Source organism: Lepidochelys kempii, chromosome 20, assembly GCF_965140285.1.
Source record: "Lepidochelys kempii isolate rLepKem1 chromosome 20, rLepKem1.hap1, whole genome shotgun sequence".
Taxonomy (NCBI): domain Eukaryota; kingdom Metazoa; phylum Chordata; order Testudines; family Cheloniidae; genus Lepidochelys; species Lepidochelys kempii.
Window position 1 is genome coordinate 22,018,193 of NC_136399.1, and position 17,218 is coordinate 22,035,410.

The 17,218-nt window shown below is 49.1% G+C and overlaps 1 protein-coding gene across 8 annotated transcripts in view; it reads right to left on the reverse strand.

Moving 5' to 3' along the window:
• Positions 1–196: 196 nt before the first annotated feature.
• MAP2K7 (mitogen-activated protein kinase kinase 7) overlaps positions 197–17,218 on the reverse strand; it is a 60,619-nt gene continuing 43,597 nt past the window's right edge. For 4 of the 8 annotated variants that reach the window (XM_073319084.2, XM_073319080.2, XM_073319086.2 and 1 more), the window contains one exon: positions 8,292–17,063. In XM_073319084.2, the coding sequence (XP_073175185.1) occupies positions 16,946–17,063 (118 nt within the window). In that variant the 3' untranslated portion in view covers positions 8,292–16,945. Of the gene's footprint in view, positions 270–2,738; positions 5,894–8,291; positions 17,064–17,218 lie in introns of those variants that run through there. The other 4 variants (XM_073319082.2, XR_012155757.2, XM_073319085.2 and 1 more) reach the window with 4 other exon arrangements.

Here is a 17,218-nt window from a genome sequence, read left to right on the forward strand (position 1 = left end):
ATCCCCATGGAACAGGGTCATGGCAAACCCTACTCACGAGCAGGCTGCCAGGGCACCTTTACCTTGCAGCAGCGTTGATTGCAGAACAGCAAAGAGGCTTGGGAGGGGGGGCGGTTCTGGGAGCCAGGACTCTTGGGTTCCAGGTGGTTGTGGGCGCAGGCTGCAAAGGGATCTTGGCTCTTTTATGCCAGTCCAGAAAGCAGTGGGTCCCTGGGGCTTAGAGGCCCATGGCCATCGGGTCCCTTTGCTCTGGCTGGATTCATTGCTCCCTGCAGGGAAGTTAAAAATAATTGGAAGAATACAAATAATCTGGGTCAATGGGAGGTTTAAAAATAACAACTCCTCAGGGTCAGGTTACCAGAGAGCAGGGGAGGGGAGAGATTAGACTCCCAACGGTTTTTAAGGGAATCGCACCCAAGAATCCTGCATCCCAACCCTCTCCTCCCAGAAATGGGCACAAAACCCAGGAGTCCTGCATCCCAGCCCCCTCCCCACCACTCAAAAAGATGCCAGTCCCTGGTAGGGCACAGACAGAGAGATGCTCTTTATCAACAAAGTGAACCCCCTCCCGTTGTTGATGTGCCGTACCCCAGAGCTGGACGCAACCTCCCACCTTTGGTCTCCCCGGCGTTACTCCGCCCATCTGTAACCAGGCAAGCAGGGGGTGAACGTCTGGCAGGGCTGAGCCCTGTTGCACTCATGTGGCCCTAGCTGTTGAGCGCCAGGAGGTGGGAGATACCGATCTCCTCCCATGGGGGCCAGGAAGAAAAGAAAACCAGCTGCCCAAGGGGGGAGTTTGGGTCGCCCCAGAGATGGGTGGATTTATGATTAATGCAGGCAGGGTGGGAGAGGCGCTGGGTTCTAGGCCTTGCGCTAACCCCCAGGCAGCCAAACCCTGGGTCGCTGTGACTCGCTGCCACCCACACGGCAGGGGTGAGGGGAAGGGCTGCAAGGTGGAACACAGGTAATTTGCAGCTGCTTTCATGGATCACTGGCTAGGACAATGAAACAACAGCTGGACTGGAGAGTGGAGATACCCACACCCCTTCCCAGCAGCCTGGGCCTAACATGTCTGCTTCACCCGCCCAGGGCATCCTCCAGGGCTTGCTCACTGACACCAGCCCAACAAGGCAGAGATGTGTTACCCCCAGAAGAGGAAAATGAGGCACAGGGTTCAAAGGCCTTGGTCGAGGTCACACAGCCAGTCCTGGCTCAATCCCTGTCTCACGGTTGTTGTGTTAATCTAGATGGAATAGAAGGTCCCAAAGAATGAAAGATGTTAACGTGACCCTGTCCCTATTTGACATTAAGGTTTGGGGTTTGGTAACCAGAGCCATCAGCCTGCTTAGTCCCCCAGCAAACAGCCCATTAAACACCCCTTTGCCCTCTTATTAAAGACGCAGAAGAGAAAGAAAAGTGGGTAATGCATTTGCACATTAAACACATGCAAGAGGGGAGAGAAGATGCAAGGGATGCAGCTTCTCCTTCTGCCGTTGACTCTCACTTGCCACCTCCCTGCTGGAGAAACAGCGGCACACAGGGACTGATCAGCCACTCTGAGACCTGGCAAACTTGTACCAGCGCTGGGCTGTTTAGGGCATTGCAAAATATACAGTCTTTGCCGGCTCTGCCAGAAGGCATCAGGAGGGAAGAGAAGAAGGTAGGGAAGGAAAAGGACCCATGGAGGGGAGGGGGGGCAGGTGAAGAAATAGTCTCACATCCCAGGTGGGGTCGGGCTTTAGCCGGAGTCAGTGCAGGTGGTGATGTTGTCTGGGTCACTCTCTCTGGCCCTCTTTGGAGCAGGACAAGGAAGGCCCAGTCGTGTCCCGGTGCATCTCAGGCAGGGGTGGTAGCCATGATGATGAAGTTTGCTCCTTCCCCTCAGCACTTGTTGCACTCTGACTCCCACTTCCACAACCGTATTTCCCCCCAAAATCGCTTTTTTTTAAGGACCCCCAAAGGGAGACAGCCCATCCCTTCAGGATTTTGTTCCCCAACTAAGCCTCATTTCTGACATACCAATTTTTACTTCATTGACATCTGGTCCCACACTCCCGTAGTTTACTGGGCATGATCATAACACAGTCCTTGAGTGGTATCAGGAGGTTTTTTTGTTTGGACTAATTCTGTCTGTCTGTCTCCCTTTTGCATCTTTTCCCACCAGCCTTTGTTGTTATAGGTTGTTGTGACACTTTATGAACTTTTATCCACTTCCCAGTTAGACTCCCAAGAGCGGTAGGCCCAATTATTACTACACTGTTAGGACCCCGCCCCCACTCAGAGCTGGAAATAGGACCCAGGAGTCCTGGTTCAATCTCCTCACTACTAGACCACACTGCCCTCCCAGAGTCCTCTCTGCTAGCCTATTCCCCCCTGCTCTAAACACTAGATCCCCCCACCCACCCAGAGCAGAGAGTAGAACTCAGGAGTTCTGACCCCCAGCCCTGTGCTTTAGCGTCGACTGTCCCCTGCTGCTCTCCAGACCCTGTTGCTTCTAATTTTTGGCCCCAGAAGTTGTTTTGTTAAAGACAGGGATTTTCAAACCTGGCAGGAACAATAATAAAACTCGGATTTTTATTAAAAGCTTCCCTGCAGTGTCAGGAACCCAATCACTAACCATTCTATCCTCAGTAACCCCTGTGCTGCGGCCCTACCCCCAACACTCCACACAGCCTCACCCCCCCCCCACGATACCCCCCGTAACCCCTGCATGGCCCCATTGCTATCAAGGGTAATGCACAAGGGCAACTGACAGGAGTGGACTCCAGCTCACTCTCCTGTAGCTACACTGGCTCCGCAGTTTGTTTGTCACTCTAAGCAGCAGATTTGGCTCCAATGCACGCATGGGCAGGAGCCCAGTTGGGTGTTAGAAAGGGTCATTTCTGCTGTCTCATTTGTGCACAGAACCACATTGACACAGAGGTTAAAACTAGATGGGAGAGAAGGAAATGAGCCGGCCTCTCCCTCTGGAGCCTGGATTGACCAGTAACACCCTTCTGTTGTGCGTCCCTCTGCCAAAGCCAGTCCAGTCCCGCTGCATCTAGAACAAGTCTGGGGGTGTCAAGCTTCAGCTACTGTCAGTTGGGCAAATCTCAAATTCGGGGCATTCAGTATCTCAGGGAAGCAGGAGGGGAAAAGAACTATCCAGTACAGGGAGCAAGGGCTCCATCCATCTCTGTTCGCAGCACCTAGGGGATGAGGCGGGGTTCTGTTTCCTGCATCAGGATAGATGCTGAAGCCTCTGGAATAGGAAATCATTTACCAGGGTAATGCAGGAGGTAGAATTCACAGAGGTTAAAGCCAGAAAGGACGGTTACATTATCTGGTCTGACCTCCTGTATAGCAGAAGCCATTGCGTTTCACGCATTTACCGCTGAACCCAAGAACTTGTTTGGCTAATGCACCTGACAGCAAGGCAGCCAGTCTGGATTTGAAAGCTTTGGGAGCTGGAGAATCCACCTCTTCCCTAGGAGTTTGTAATACTGATCAATCTCCCTCCCCGTTAAAAACCTGCCTTATTTCTATTTGGAATTTGACCGGCTTTAACTTCCAGCCATTGGTTCTTGTTTGATCTTTCAGCACTAGACTAACGGGCCCATTACAGCCCAGGAGGTTATGCCATAAACAAGACACTGTTTGCTTTTCTTTTTGGTGAGCTAACCGGGCTCTTAAACCGTTTCACCGAACAGCATTATTTTCCACTCCTCAGATCGCTTTGGGGGCTCTTCTCTGCACCCCCTCCAATTTTAAGATGTAGACACCAGCATTGAAGCCTGCAGCTACGGAGGAAGACAGTTTGGGACAATTTTAAAATTATGGATGTTTTCCCAGGGCTGTTTAAGGACCCAATCCTGATTGGGACTAAGTGCTGGATCGGGCCCCGATGAACAGACTGCATTTAACTCCTCCAGCAAAACAAGCCTTTGCAAAAAAGCAATTCAGCTAAACCCCTCTCAAGGCTGCTCCACCCACCTCTGCTGCTCAGCAGCTGCTGCCACTGACTAAAAGCTTAGGGCTCTTGACAACTGAAACCCTGCTGTCACACTGTCTGCACAACACGGACATTTTTCCCGCTCCGATGCTGCCTGACAAGGGAGGCCTCGGCCGACAGCACAGCGAGAGGCAGACACCCAGGAAAATCTTAAAAGAATCTGTTTGCGAAGGGCTTTTCGTAGGATAGATGTGGCTTGTTCAGGGCACGGCTCCCCTTTGGGAATGTAAAGAATTTTCAAAAGTACACAAGCCCCCAGCAGCTTCCACTGTGACACTTCTGGGTGCCCCCACTTGTGGGGGAAACTGGCCCCAACTGTGGATGCTTTTTGAAGTGCCAAGCAACTCCCTTTAACAAGAATGATCAGCATCATTCCCTGCACACGCCCAATTTGGCAAGAGAGAAATTGAGGCACACTTACCTAGAACCACACAGCGATGCACAGCCAGGAGTCTTACCTCAAAATCTTGGGCTCTATCAACTGACCCATCCATCCCTTCGGAGAGACCCAAACAAGCTAAAACCTGTAGTGCTGAAACTCTCAGGATTTTGTCAGGATCCTTGCAATATCTGGTGCTTTTCTTAAAGCCCCAGCTCCAGCAGTCAGGTGATTTGAGTGAGAATCTGAGTTTTCATTTAAAAAAAAAACGTTTCTGGTCCTTGTGATTGAGGAGAAAAAGCTTGAAAATGTGACCTCCTGCTGGCTCAAAACCCAGAAGGCAAATCCCCCCACCCCCTTTTATTATTAAACACAACCAACCCCTCTTGATTTTTAAACCAATCGCCTCATTTTTCAAGCCTGACTCATGCTTTTTGAACTCTTGAGGTTGGTAAGACTGAAACTGAGGACAGAGCAGCCAAGTGACTTACCTACAGTGGCACTGTGATGCAGACCCTGGAATAGAACCCAGGAGTCCTGGCTCTCAATCCCATGCCCTAGCAACTGGCTCCTCCATTCCTTTAGGAAGAGGCGTGAGAATGGTAAAAATTGTACATTTAAATCCATCGAATCACAGACACCCACACAAACAAAAAACCCCAACCAAACAAAAAAGTCACTGGAAAGGTAAATTCTAAATGATTATTTTTGCACAAATTTCTGTGTTAATTAGCATGTAATTATTTTTTAAACAAATCAGTTGGAAGCCCCACTCTCACAGGTAACAGAAAATTATTTTGTTTCATGAACAGAGCTGTCATTTTAATAGACAACGGGGGTCCTCGGAAAGAGAACAATTTCTGAAAATGTAGCAAAAAACTATGTACCTGCCTCAGACATTGTGTAAAAATGGTTTCCTGTTTTAGCACTTTATCAGATCTGACCTTTAATTCAACTCACCTCTCCAGATATAGTTTTATTTTTAAACCCAGAGGAAGAACATTATCAATTCCCTGGTGAATAGGCTTTAGTCTTTCCAAAGAAACATAAAACCAAGGTCCTTGCTTAGGGTCAGTAAGGAGCTCCTGGCGCTATCCTACTCAAGATTCAGTTAATCCTGATGTCTGGGTTAATTCCAATATGAGTAAATTACCTTCTGTCACCCTAATCCCCACCCCCTTCCATTTTCAAATCAAGCCATGATTCTTCACCTTTTGACTTGCATACAGTTGCTATGCAACTGTTAAACAGCTGCAGCACCCCACACAGAGGGGGCTGCATTTCAGCACTGCATGAGTGATTCCTGTGTGCCATTGAACAGCTGCTGTATCTCAGCTGAGAGGTGGCTGCATTTCAGGGCTGCCCATTGTGCGGCATTGCCGTGTGCCATTAAAAAGTTGTGGTATCTCACCCAGACGTGGCTGCATTTCACTGCTGGGCAAGGAGATCACTATGGATTCAGAGTAACAGCCGTGGGAAGAAAGCGGTTGTAGAAACAGAAGGTTTCATACTGGAGACATTTGCTGAGTGGAAAGAGACAACCATTTAGGGAAAAGAATTTTTTATTTTCAAGCTTCTAAGAGGGTTTCTACAAACAACAGAGTAAAAAAAAAAACTATTAAAATATGCAACAATTTCCTTTTAAAATATTTTGTGGGTTTTTTGTTCTCTCTCTCTTTTTATTTTAAATCCAAGAAACCCACTGAGATTAACAAGACCAGCTTGGTTGGTAGCAGAGGGACAACAAGCTTGACATGTCGTCTGGATTACGACTGAGGGAGAAAAGGGGACTAAGAACCAGTAAAGTTACTACAGGCAACTTGGGAGAGCCAAGTAAGATGCCCATGCTCAGGAATAACACACACAATTCGTGAAAATGTCAACATGATTCCTGAATTTGGAAGGGAGAGAGCGCTCCTTCCAAGCTTGGGACTGGTGTTCCACAGGTCTATTAACCCAACGGGCTCCATCAGTTAAGAACATAAGAACAGCCATACTAGGTCAGATCAATGGTCCATCTAGCCCAGTACCCTGTCTTCTGACAGTGGGCCGTGTCTTCAGTAAGAAACAAGGTGTGTTCTTAATCCATGTTAGGTAAGATTCCCAGGGAAGACAAAGCACTGTGTAGTTTTCACACAAACCAGAAGATCGAGGTGACCCCTCAATCTGCCAACAAGTGTGAAAACTATAAACTGCTGGCACCTTATTTAACATGGGTTAAGACACCTGGTTTCCTAGGGAAGATGCAGCCTTCCAGAGGGAAGTTTAGCAAAAGATACTTTTTTAACAAAATCTGCGCAGGAAACTCCTCCCTTCCACTGCTCCTTTGACGCAGATTCGCCCTTTTGAAAGTCACGAAGCACACTTAAAAGTTGCAAAAAGGGGAATGAACGTTGCACAACCCAATGCTGCAGGCTCAGAGTTTGCCTCCTTCAAGATAATGGGATTTAGGAAAGAATTCAGCGTCGCATAAATAGCAAGCCATCATAACCCCCCCCCCCCCGACACACACACACAGAAACTGATCTCGTCACAAGGCCTAGGCTCCTTGTAAGAATGGAACCCAGTCATCCTGACTCCCAATCATCCTGCTCTAACCACTAGATGCCATTTTCCTCCCAGAGCTGGGAACAGAACCCAGGAATCCTGACTCCTAGTCACCCCTACTGCAATCACTACAGCCCAGACCTGGGGATAGAAGCCAAGAGTCCTGACTCCAGACACCCCCTGCTCTAACCAGTAGACCCCATTATCCTCCCAAAACTCAAAACAGAACCCAGGAGTCCTGACTCCTAGTGCTCCCTTGCTCTACCCACTAGACCCCACTCCCCACCCAGAGCTGGGAACAGAACCTAGGAGTCCTGACTCCTAGTTCACATAGGGGTCAAGTGTGACTTTTGTGATTCTGAGGCCTTACGCCAGCACTGTGAGCGGAGATCAGCTTCATACCTGAGAACATTCCTCTACTCAGCCAACAGGAGGCGCAGTTTAACTTTCCTTACCCTGTCAAGGGGGTGGGGGGTGGAGGGGAAGCGGGTGGAGAAATTTACACTGGACAAAATCCAAGGCAGCTTTAATAAACCAGGCGATGCCTTGAAAATGCCATGGTGCCCCTTTCTTTGCCCCACCCCATTAAAATCTTTAAATGCTTTGGCATTGCTAACACATTTAGCTGCTACAAAATGAAACAAAACAAAACCAAAAAACCCACCCCAACCCCTATTTTAATGGCTTTTTTTCAAACACTGGTGTAATATTAAATCGCAGTGTAAAAAACCCAGCATTATTAATACACTACCAAAAAAGCCCTGAACATATGCTGGGCTTGCCAGAGAATGGAAGTGGGAGCCGGTGTTTCCTGCCTCAAGTAAAGATGGGGGAAACCCATCACAACCCCTAGCCCCCTCTCCCATGGCCTAAATGCTGGATTCTGGCTCTCAGCATTCATTACAATCCCAACTTGGGGACGTAATTCTCCCTGCTTAGATACCCTTCTCATTGATTGCACTGTTTGCTAAAGGTGATGGCTCCTCCTCTGGCCCCTCCCACACATCCTGGCCACACCCACACACCCCAGCTACTTCTACTTCCACACTCTTGCTCCTCCCACTCAGTGCTAATCCCTGCTGTCCTCTATACCTGCTACCACTGTCTCCTGGCCCTCATTCGCCGCAAGCCAGACCCAGAGCCCATCACACTCAGTGGGAGGCTGGCTCCCCGATAACTCCCCTCCCCCTTCTTCTGAGCTGTCAGCCTGTAAGCCTCTCAGAGAGTTTCCAAGGTGGGAAGCAGATCCCACGTTGCATTCAAGCGCCCCCACATCCATTCATGGCACTCTAGGAAAATCTTTTAAGAGGCAAAGATTTTTGGCTCCCAGCTATGATAATCGTTTCTTTAAAATGTCACTGCAGAGTGAGAGAATAAAAGGAAACCATCTGACTTTATTTGTAGAGCTGCCAAATCACATGAGAGGAAATCTCTCTCCCGAGTTTATGGATGGCTCAATTCTCCCCAATAAAATGCCACCGCCTACTCCTCACTCCACATACCAGCTCTAAGCAGAGAGAGAGAGAGAGAGAGAGAGCGCGCGGTAGATAAATATCAATATATCCCACAGAAAGGAAAGGAAAGGGGGAAGATTTAAAAAAAAAAATACAATACATTTAAAGGACACACAAAACGCACGCAAAAAGTTTCTGCTGGCCAATAAATAATTTGTAAGGTTTGGATTTCCTGCAATTACTGAGAGTGAAGAGGGAAGGGCAAAGGGATATTTGAGCAAACTTAAAGCTAAACAGCTGGCCAGTGAGAATCCTGGTGTAGCTGTAACATTAATGGTAAAGGGTGGATTTCGATGCAAGAATCAGCCAGCTCTGCAAGAAACTTAAAGACACAGATTGGTGGTGCCCCCTGTACCCTGAATTGATTTTTGCTGTCGTGATCTAGGACTGCCAGTCACTCTGCTTCCAGACCTCTCTATTCAACTTTGGCCAAATGACACCTTTTTAAAAGACAACGGATTCAATTTTCAAAAGTGCCTAAACTCCATTTTCAAATGTGCCCAAGGAGCCCATTTACCTTCAATGATGACGAGGCCTCCAAGTGCCTAAATCACTTTTGAAAATAAGACTTAGGTTCCTGGGTTATTTAGGGGCTTTTGAAAATTAGACCCAAGGTTTTTTCTTTTCAATTTTTTTGGTGGCTACTAAAAGGTATAAAGCCAGTAGCCCCACCTTGGGGAAACTACTAAAGCTTATTAGATTCAAGTCAGCTCTCCAAGAATCAAGACAGATGAGTGACCGAATGTACAAGCGATCAAAAGCTAAAGTCTCTTTCCATATAAGATAGAAGTTACGCCTATTAGGTTTTAACATGCGAATTTATAATAATAATATAATATAATATATAGATAATATAGTGAAATGCTAATACCTAGAATATAATTGTCTATCCAGCTATTCTCTGCCCTACCTTTGGCATGAATTTTTTTGTTTGTTTTTTGTTTTCTTTAAAATCCCCAGTTGAATGCATGCACACACCTGCACACACCCACACACCCACACCCTCCCACACGCACACACAGAAAAAATATAATAAAATAAGAGCAGATGTCAGATCTGCGATTAAAAAACACGTAACCACCCGAATTAAAATAATATTAACAGAGATTTGTTCTAAATTAAAACATAAAAAAATAATTTAAAAAAATGCAATAAAACTGCATTTTTCCACCCTCCCCCCAATCCTGGCAATTCTTCTTCTCCTTGAAAAAACATCCCAACGTTTAAACTATTGAAAAAGCCTTTGTCGTCCACCCACCCACCCCATCCCTACCCATGGGGTCTGTGTTCAATTTAGGTTATATCACTGTGGGAATGTCAGAAACACTGAGTGAAAAGTGGGGCTGTTTCCCCTTAAGAGGCAGGGCCTGATCTCAGCTGAAGTGAAAGGGACTGGGACTGTGCCCCCTACCGGTCAGAGATTCTAAGATGACTGGAAGCAATTTTGCAAACTCTTAAAAAGAAAAGGAGGACTTGTGGCACCTTAGAGACTAACCAATTTATTTGAGCATAAGCTTTCGTGAGCTACAGCTCACTTCATACTCCTTTTCTTTTTGCGAATACAGACTAACGCGGTTGTTACTCTGTAACTTGCAAACTCTTAGGTTACAACCCCTCATTGGAAGCCAGTACTTTCGCAAACCCCTGCCCGCTACCAAACTGTGATGCCTTTCCAAAATCCTGGATCCGATCCAGTCTCAGCACTTAGCCGATAACTGCTTTGATCTAGCAACCCTCACTCAAGACACCAGTTCAGCACGGCCCTGCACAAAACCAGCAAGAGCCAAGCATGCAGTGAACTGCTCTGCGGAAGAGAGGCCCATATTAACAGCCCAGTTGAAATCACACACATTAATGAGGCAGGGTCAGCCCCAATGGTAGAGTTGGAAGGATCAGATTCTAACTGGGGCATTGGAGTGGGGTTCAGGAGGCCTGGGTTCTACTCCTGGCTCTGCCACTGGCCCTCAGTTTCCCCACCCACCTTTTGGCTATTTAGACTGTGAGATCTTCAGGACAGGGACCGTCTCTCGCTGTGTGTCTGTGCAGCATCCAGCAAACAGGCCCCTGAACCTGAGAGCCAAGGGACTCCTTTGAAAAGACCTGCCTTAAAGGCCACATTTCCTTAAAGGGCTCAGCTCTCATGTCAGCACTGAAGTGAAACATCTGGGTTTTCAGAAGGTCTCAGCACCCAACAGCATCCACGGAACAAGTGGTCATGTCAGGTAAGTGCCTACACAGGTGCACTGATGAAGACTTGGCCCTGGTTTTGGGGAGCTGAGCACATGAAAAAATCTGACTCTGAGTAGTTAAAAATCAAAGACAGATTCCACCAGATCCTGGCTGGTGTAAATTGGTGTCACTCCACTGCAGTCAATGAGGAAAATCTCCAGCTGGTGTAAATGGCCATCATTCCATTAGAGTCAATGGGAACAGATCCCCCACTGGTGTAAATCAGCATCACTCCACTGAAGTCAATAGAGTGACGCTGATTTTCAGTAGCTGAGGATCAGGTCAGTGTTGTCAAGCCTGTATTTTTATTGCAATATTTGGTATCTTAAAGCTCTCAGCTCCTGGAGTCCTGTGATTACAGGAGAATCTCCGCTTTCCTTTAGTTATTAGCCCTAGAAAAGCTTGAAAGTGAGACCCCTGCTAAAGGCTCAAAAGCCAGAAGGTAAATGAAAAGAAACCCAAAATGATCAGCTGATTTTTAAGCTAATCTCATGATTTTGAAGGGCCTGATTCATGTCTTTTGAACATTAGGGGTTGAGACAATAGTGGACTCTGGCTCTCTGTCGGCTGAAATTCACATTCAATCAAATCCTTGCACGTCTAATGTCACTAGGTTGAAGACTTCTTGGGCTACCTGGTAAATACTGACCATCAGCATCTGTCGGGTGGAGCCAACCCACTGCTGTGGCTGTTAATCAAACAGAGCAAGAGGGGTTTGAACAGCAACAAGAATCCAACCTGAAAACTTCTGCCTCTTCGGATCTGGCGGCTGTTTTCCGGGTGGTCATCAAATTCGAAGCGCACCTGGGGAGTGATTTACAGCCTCTTAAGGCAACTGCACCAGTTCCTCGAGAGATGATCTTGCAGCACGGGCAGCATTTGCTGCTCTGCTGTTCATGGTCCTGCTCGGATCCCGCCGAAAAGCTCTCTCTGCCATAGGATCAGCCTAGATGCTTCATTGGATACACAGGCACAGAATTCCTAAATGCTGGATCTGGAGACGATCAGCCACGCCAGAGGGTATCACCAGTTGGATACGCCAAAGAGCCAGATTCCTTGCGCTGACACTGCTCTGTGGCAGCTTCCTGCTAATGCATTTTAAACCATTTCCCCAAGAGTCAATCGCAATTACTTCTCCACTAATCCCTTCTCTGTTTCTGCTCACCATCTCCACTTTATCCTACCATCCAAAGGCACATTCCCCCACATTCCGTCCCCGCTGCTCTGCCCTGCACGGGCTGCATTTCACTTGGCGCTCTAACCCGAACCTCTGATTCTCGCCTCTGCTCTCCACCCATCCCAACGTGCCTTGCCAAGCTGCCGGAAACCCCCACTGAACCAGTAGAAGGCTGCGTGCTGGGCCTCCCGATCCTTACCCACTTGCAATCTACTTCCCTTTTGGCTACTCGTAGACTATTGGGCAAGATGGGACTATCAGGCCACCTGGCAGAGCCTAACCCAGGGATTCCTGCATCCAGCCCACTGACTTGTGGTTGGGCTTGAGGGCGTTGTTTAGATGGACGTGCAGCCTGCAATTAGAAACTCCAAGGGGTGGAGCTCTTACCTCAGCCCTTGGCAAACTGTTCTACTGGTTAATCCCCATCCCCGTTAAAAAGGTGGGCCTTGAGTTCCAGGTGGAATTTGTCAGCTCCCAGCCGTTCTATCCCGTTCTGCCTTTGTCTGCTAGATTAAAGAGCCCTCTGGTTTGAGAAATCTGCTCCCTGAATAGGTACTTATAGACCATGGTCAACCACCTCTTAAATCTTCTTTTCATTAAGTTAATGAGACTCAGCTGTTTACGCCTTCCCTTCAGTGTGGATAACATGCTGGATTCTCCAGAGGATATTTGCATTGTAAAATTCCACCTCTTCTGCTACAAAGGGCCCATCCAGGGCACTCCAGTTCCACAGTAGATGGACCTCCAGCCAACATGTCCTGTCTGGTCCATGAAAATCCTCTTCCCTCCTTTTAATGCTCTCCTACTAGGCAACACCCTCAACAGCTTTCTCTTGACATCAAAAACAAATGCATCCCCTTGGCGGAGCGGCCTTTGCTTGGGTCTCTTGGGAACATGTGGCAAATGGCATGGAAGAGGTTATGTGCATCATAGGGAAAGGTAGCTCCAGGGGCAGGTACAACCAGTGTCCAATAACCTTCCTGGGAGTCCCTGCAACATGCTAGTGCCAGGGAGTGACGGATACTGGCCAAATTGCTGTACTGAGTACCCCACTTAACTCTCTCTTCCGTCACTCAAACCCACAACTTGAAATATCAGCTGCCATGGTAAGTGGTTTGATTGTCACTGACTGACACTGGGCCAAGAGTTAGAGCAAGGCACAAGCGCCTCCCAACCCGTGGAGGGTAAAACATGGCTTTACATTCCACAGCTTCCTACGGGGGTCCTGCTGGGTTCCCCTATAAAACTCTGCTCCCTGCCCCGGTTTAATCTCCCTTTTGCACAGTCCTCTCTGGCCTAGTTTGCACTTCAACTTTTGAAACTTCTTCACTAAGCCGAGACTGCAGGCCCAGCGCTACCTGTTCGGCCTCCAAACCGAAGCATCCCTAAAACTCACCGCCATCCCCAACATACTTTGCTTCCAAGTTCACCAACAGCCTCCCCGCACTTTCCTAGTTACAGTAACAAATCCCTCCGACCTTCTGTGCCAGAAATCCTCTCTCTCGTTTTCCCTCAACAATGCTCCCTCCAGGCCCGCCTTTCGCTGTCATCCCAATCTCTCTTGTCTGCCTGAGACTTCAAGTCCTTGAGGCTAGAGAACTAGTTCCCTTTATGTCTTGTAACGCATCACCACACCAATCAGCAGCAGCTTCTGAAAGGGCCACCAGAAGGCTCTCTCCTTTCGCCCTGGGCCTAGCACAGGGCAGTAGAGTTGGGACCCTGCTGAGTCTATTCTGTATCCACACTGGAACAAAGTTCTCACTGTTCAGACTGAGGGCCTCTTCCACATTTAAAAACAGAACAAGCCAAAATCTATAGCTCTTAGGACTTAGATTCCTGAGGATACAGCTGGTCCCATAATTTCCACCTGCAGCTAGGAAATTCTATGCCAACTGCATTGTGAGGATGAGTTAAACTGTATTGATCTAACTGCAGGATGCGCTTGCAAATGTCCACTCCAGTGATTGCCGGCAATGGTGACTCTTAGCAGGAGAGATGTGAGGGGAAATAGACTGGCAGGACCAGATTCAACACCAACAACTCCTTAATGCCTCCCAAGGGCTATTTTCTTTGCAAGGATGGAGCAGCGCAGGCTTGGAAGTGCTGTGCTTTTCTGCAGTGCCATGCCAGAGGCTTCAGATCCTCAGAGCGGTGGAATGGCTGTGGCTGATGGGTTCTGCGGGAAGTCTTCGCTAAGTCCTCTGTGAAGAGATGGGAGGCGGTAGCAAAGGAGGGCTTGGGCGAGGGCTAATCTTCAGGGCATCTAGAAAGCCACCTGGAAATGGCCACATGTGGTATCCTGCACTGCGTTTACAGCTTCTTTGACAACCTTTCTGATTTAGCTTCATGTGTCGGAAGCTGAGGGCTCCCTTCGTTCCCTGTGCCAGCTGCTCTGAGCTCCTCCTCTGTTTTTTTAACAGCTATCCACCACTGAGGAACCAAACAGCTGTAAGCTCTCCCTGGAGACCCAAGGAGGAGACATGTCCCCCACCCCCGCCCCCGCCATAAGGCAGAGGGGCACCTCTTCCTCCCACCCCAACAGTCTGACAGGTTTCCTTGCTGCCACGTTAGTGCGGGGGTGTCTCTCCCATCCAGCTCCCATTTGTGGGGAAAGAGGGGCTCTGCGATGTATTGTGCCAGAACTTGCATTTGGGTTTGAAGATCCTTCCTACCTCCCTATCCTGCTGACCTTGTGGGGACAGCAGAATGCTCTGTTCCTGATGCCCGAGATAAAGCAGGCACTTTGCTGGTCTCTGCTCATCCTCCTGCCCTGGATGCTCTCTGGATCCTCCCCTTGCAGAGCCAGGCCAGCAATCCCGTACCCACCCAATATACACACTTTCCTTTACCCCGATACTTAACTACTGTCCCCGGTCCGCCCCACCCAGAGCAGAACAGAGCACTGTGCAAGGCACTGCCAGGCAGCTGTGTTCATGTTTCCACCCACCCAGGCTCCACCTCCCTTTCTGAGAACCATGGGCACTAAGTGGTTTCAGTGTGCTGGACAAAAAAGACCAGGCAGGGCAAGATGAGTGGTGCCAACCTGCAGCCTGTGGGACCCCTTGCTAGGAGGTTTCTGTCTATCGCTGGACTGGAGGAATGGGGCCAACAGTGCAATATGGTTCTCGGCTGCGAGCTGGACTCAGGATCTCAAGGAACCTTGCAGCCCAAATCTGCTTGGCACCTGACCTTCTCCATGTCACTATTTTTTGGCTGGGATTTGTAAAAAAACTTGCCCATCATCATCGGATCTGAGCACCTGGGGCACTGTCAGAGCGACGTACAGCTCTCCCAGTCAGCAGCAAGGGCTGTGCAGAGCCCAATCCTGCTTGGAGCTGGGAAATGGTGAGCCTAACCCAAACCTGCTGGAGGGGAGCCCATGCCACGTTCCAGTCGGAAGCTGGGAAAGGAAGCAAACCCAAGTCCTTCTGGAGGCAAAAAGCCAAGATCTCTGCTAAAAATGGGCTGAAAGTCAACCGCAGCCCCTGTGAGCTACACGGTCTTGTTCGGAGGCTGGGTCAAGGGAGGTTGGAGACCGGAGCTCATCCCACAGGCTTTCAGGATTAATCTCCTCACCTCCTGCTTCCCAAAGCTGATGAGGGCACCTGCCTTCCCCAGCAAATCAGAATGAAAGTGAAAAACGAAACAATCAACAGCCCCCCAAAAAGCTCTGACCGGAGCCCCCTTCCCCAAGACACCCCCCAGGCTTCCAAAGAGGTGACATGCAACCAATTATCAGCCAAATCCTCAGCAAACGTCAACCGGGGAGACTGGTGGAGCCAGGCTGACCTCCGGCCTATGTCAACCAGCGTAGCTCTGCTGTTGTCACGGCTGCACTGATTCACATCTGCTGGCACACACCTGCAGAGCTCCGGAGAAGCCAAACGGGAGGGGCTGTCTTACAGCAGCTGTGCTGAACGAGCACCATTCCACTGCTGGCCACTACGCCCTTCACACCAGCTGAGGACAAGCCTGAATAAACCCAGGGCTCTGACAAGATTTAAAGGAAGGAGGTGGTGGGAAAAGAACAACTTCAAGTTTCATTAGTGTCTTTGATTTTTACAACTCCGCAGCTGCCGCGGTGGGAGGAGATTGCAGACTGCAAACACTTGTTTCTACCCCCTAGAATTAATTTTTTTTTTTTTTTGCACTTTCACTCCCTCCTTTTAAATAGCAAAAGAAAAACAACATGCAGCCGTGTTCTCCCAATGCTCAGCAGCGCAGCAATCACTTTGGTAAATACAAAGCCGCGGACAGAAGAAAAACAAAAAACTTTTGTTCGCACTCCAAGAAAGAAAAAAGGAAACAGGAAAACCCCTGAGATCAAAAACAGAACTAAAAAAAAAAAAATCATCAGCATAAATCACTTCAGCTGAGCTGCTTCCGGCAAGAATAATCCCAAAACCCACCCCAGCCCCACCCACAAGGCAAAATAAAATGAAATGAGCAGAGGGCAAGGGCTGAGCTCCTAGGTGAAGTCTGAAGCCGCACGCCCCGTGTGCTCCTCCCTCACCCTTTCCCCTCCCCCAATACAATCCCAAACCACGAGAGAAAAGTAAGAGACATACAACAATGCAGCTGGCTGGCAGACGGGCATGGCAGGGAGCCCGCAGCACTGCAGAGTCCAAACTTAATAAATAAGGAGTAAAAAATTGTCATGTGTCTTTGTTCACAGTGCGTGAGTGAGGGTCCCAGCCTCCCTTCCCCATTCCCCTAGTCTCTTGGGCGGCAGGAGGGGTGAAGAGAGGCATAAACCGGTGATGCGCCACCGCTCCGGGCCAAGGGAAGTATGAGGTTCCCAGCAGAGCCTTCTTGTCTGAAGGAGGTTGCGGGACAGGGTTGGAAAGAGCCCTCTCTTCTCCAGCTGGAGAAGCAAGCCAGGGCTGGAAATAGCCTTCTCTCGTCCAGCCAGTGATGCAGGGCCAGGACTGGAACAGGTCTTCTCTCATCTGGCTCGATACACAGGACACGGCTGGAAGGGGCCATCTCTCATCCAGCTGGAGATGCAGAGCCAGGCTGGAAAGGGCCTTCTCTCATCCGCCTGGGATGCAGGCTGCAGGCTCCCAAACAGCTGGAGATGCAGGGCCAGGCTGGAAAGGGGCCTTCTCTCACCCAGCTGGAGATGCAGAGCCAAGTTGGAAAGAGGCTTCCCATCCAGGGAACATGGGACAGAGATGGAGAGGGACTTGTCTTCTTCGGCTCGCTGGTGCCCGAGACACAAGGACTCTAGCGGAAGGGAAGCAATAAACCCACACTCCAGAGAAAACAACCAAGCCCCCCCACTTCCCCTGACGACACTGGAGGAGAGAGCGAGGAGGGCAGGTGAAATGAATGGTTCAACCAAGCCTCAGAAGAGTTGCTTTTGCAAAGGTGTGGGGGGG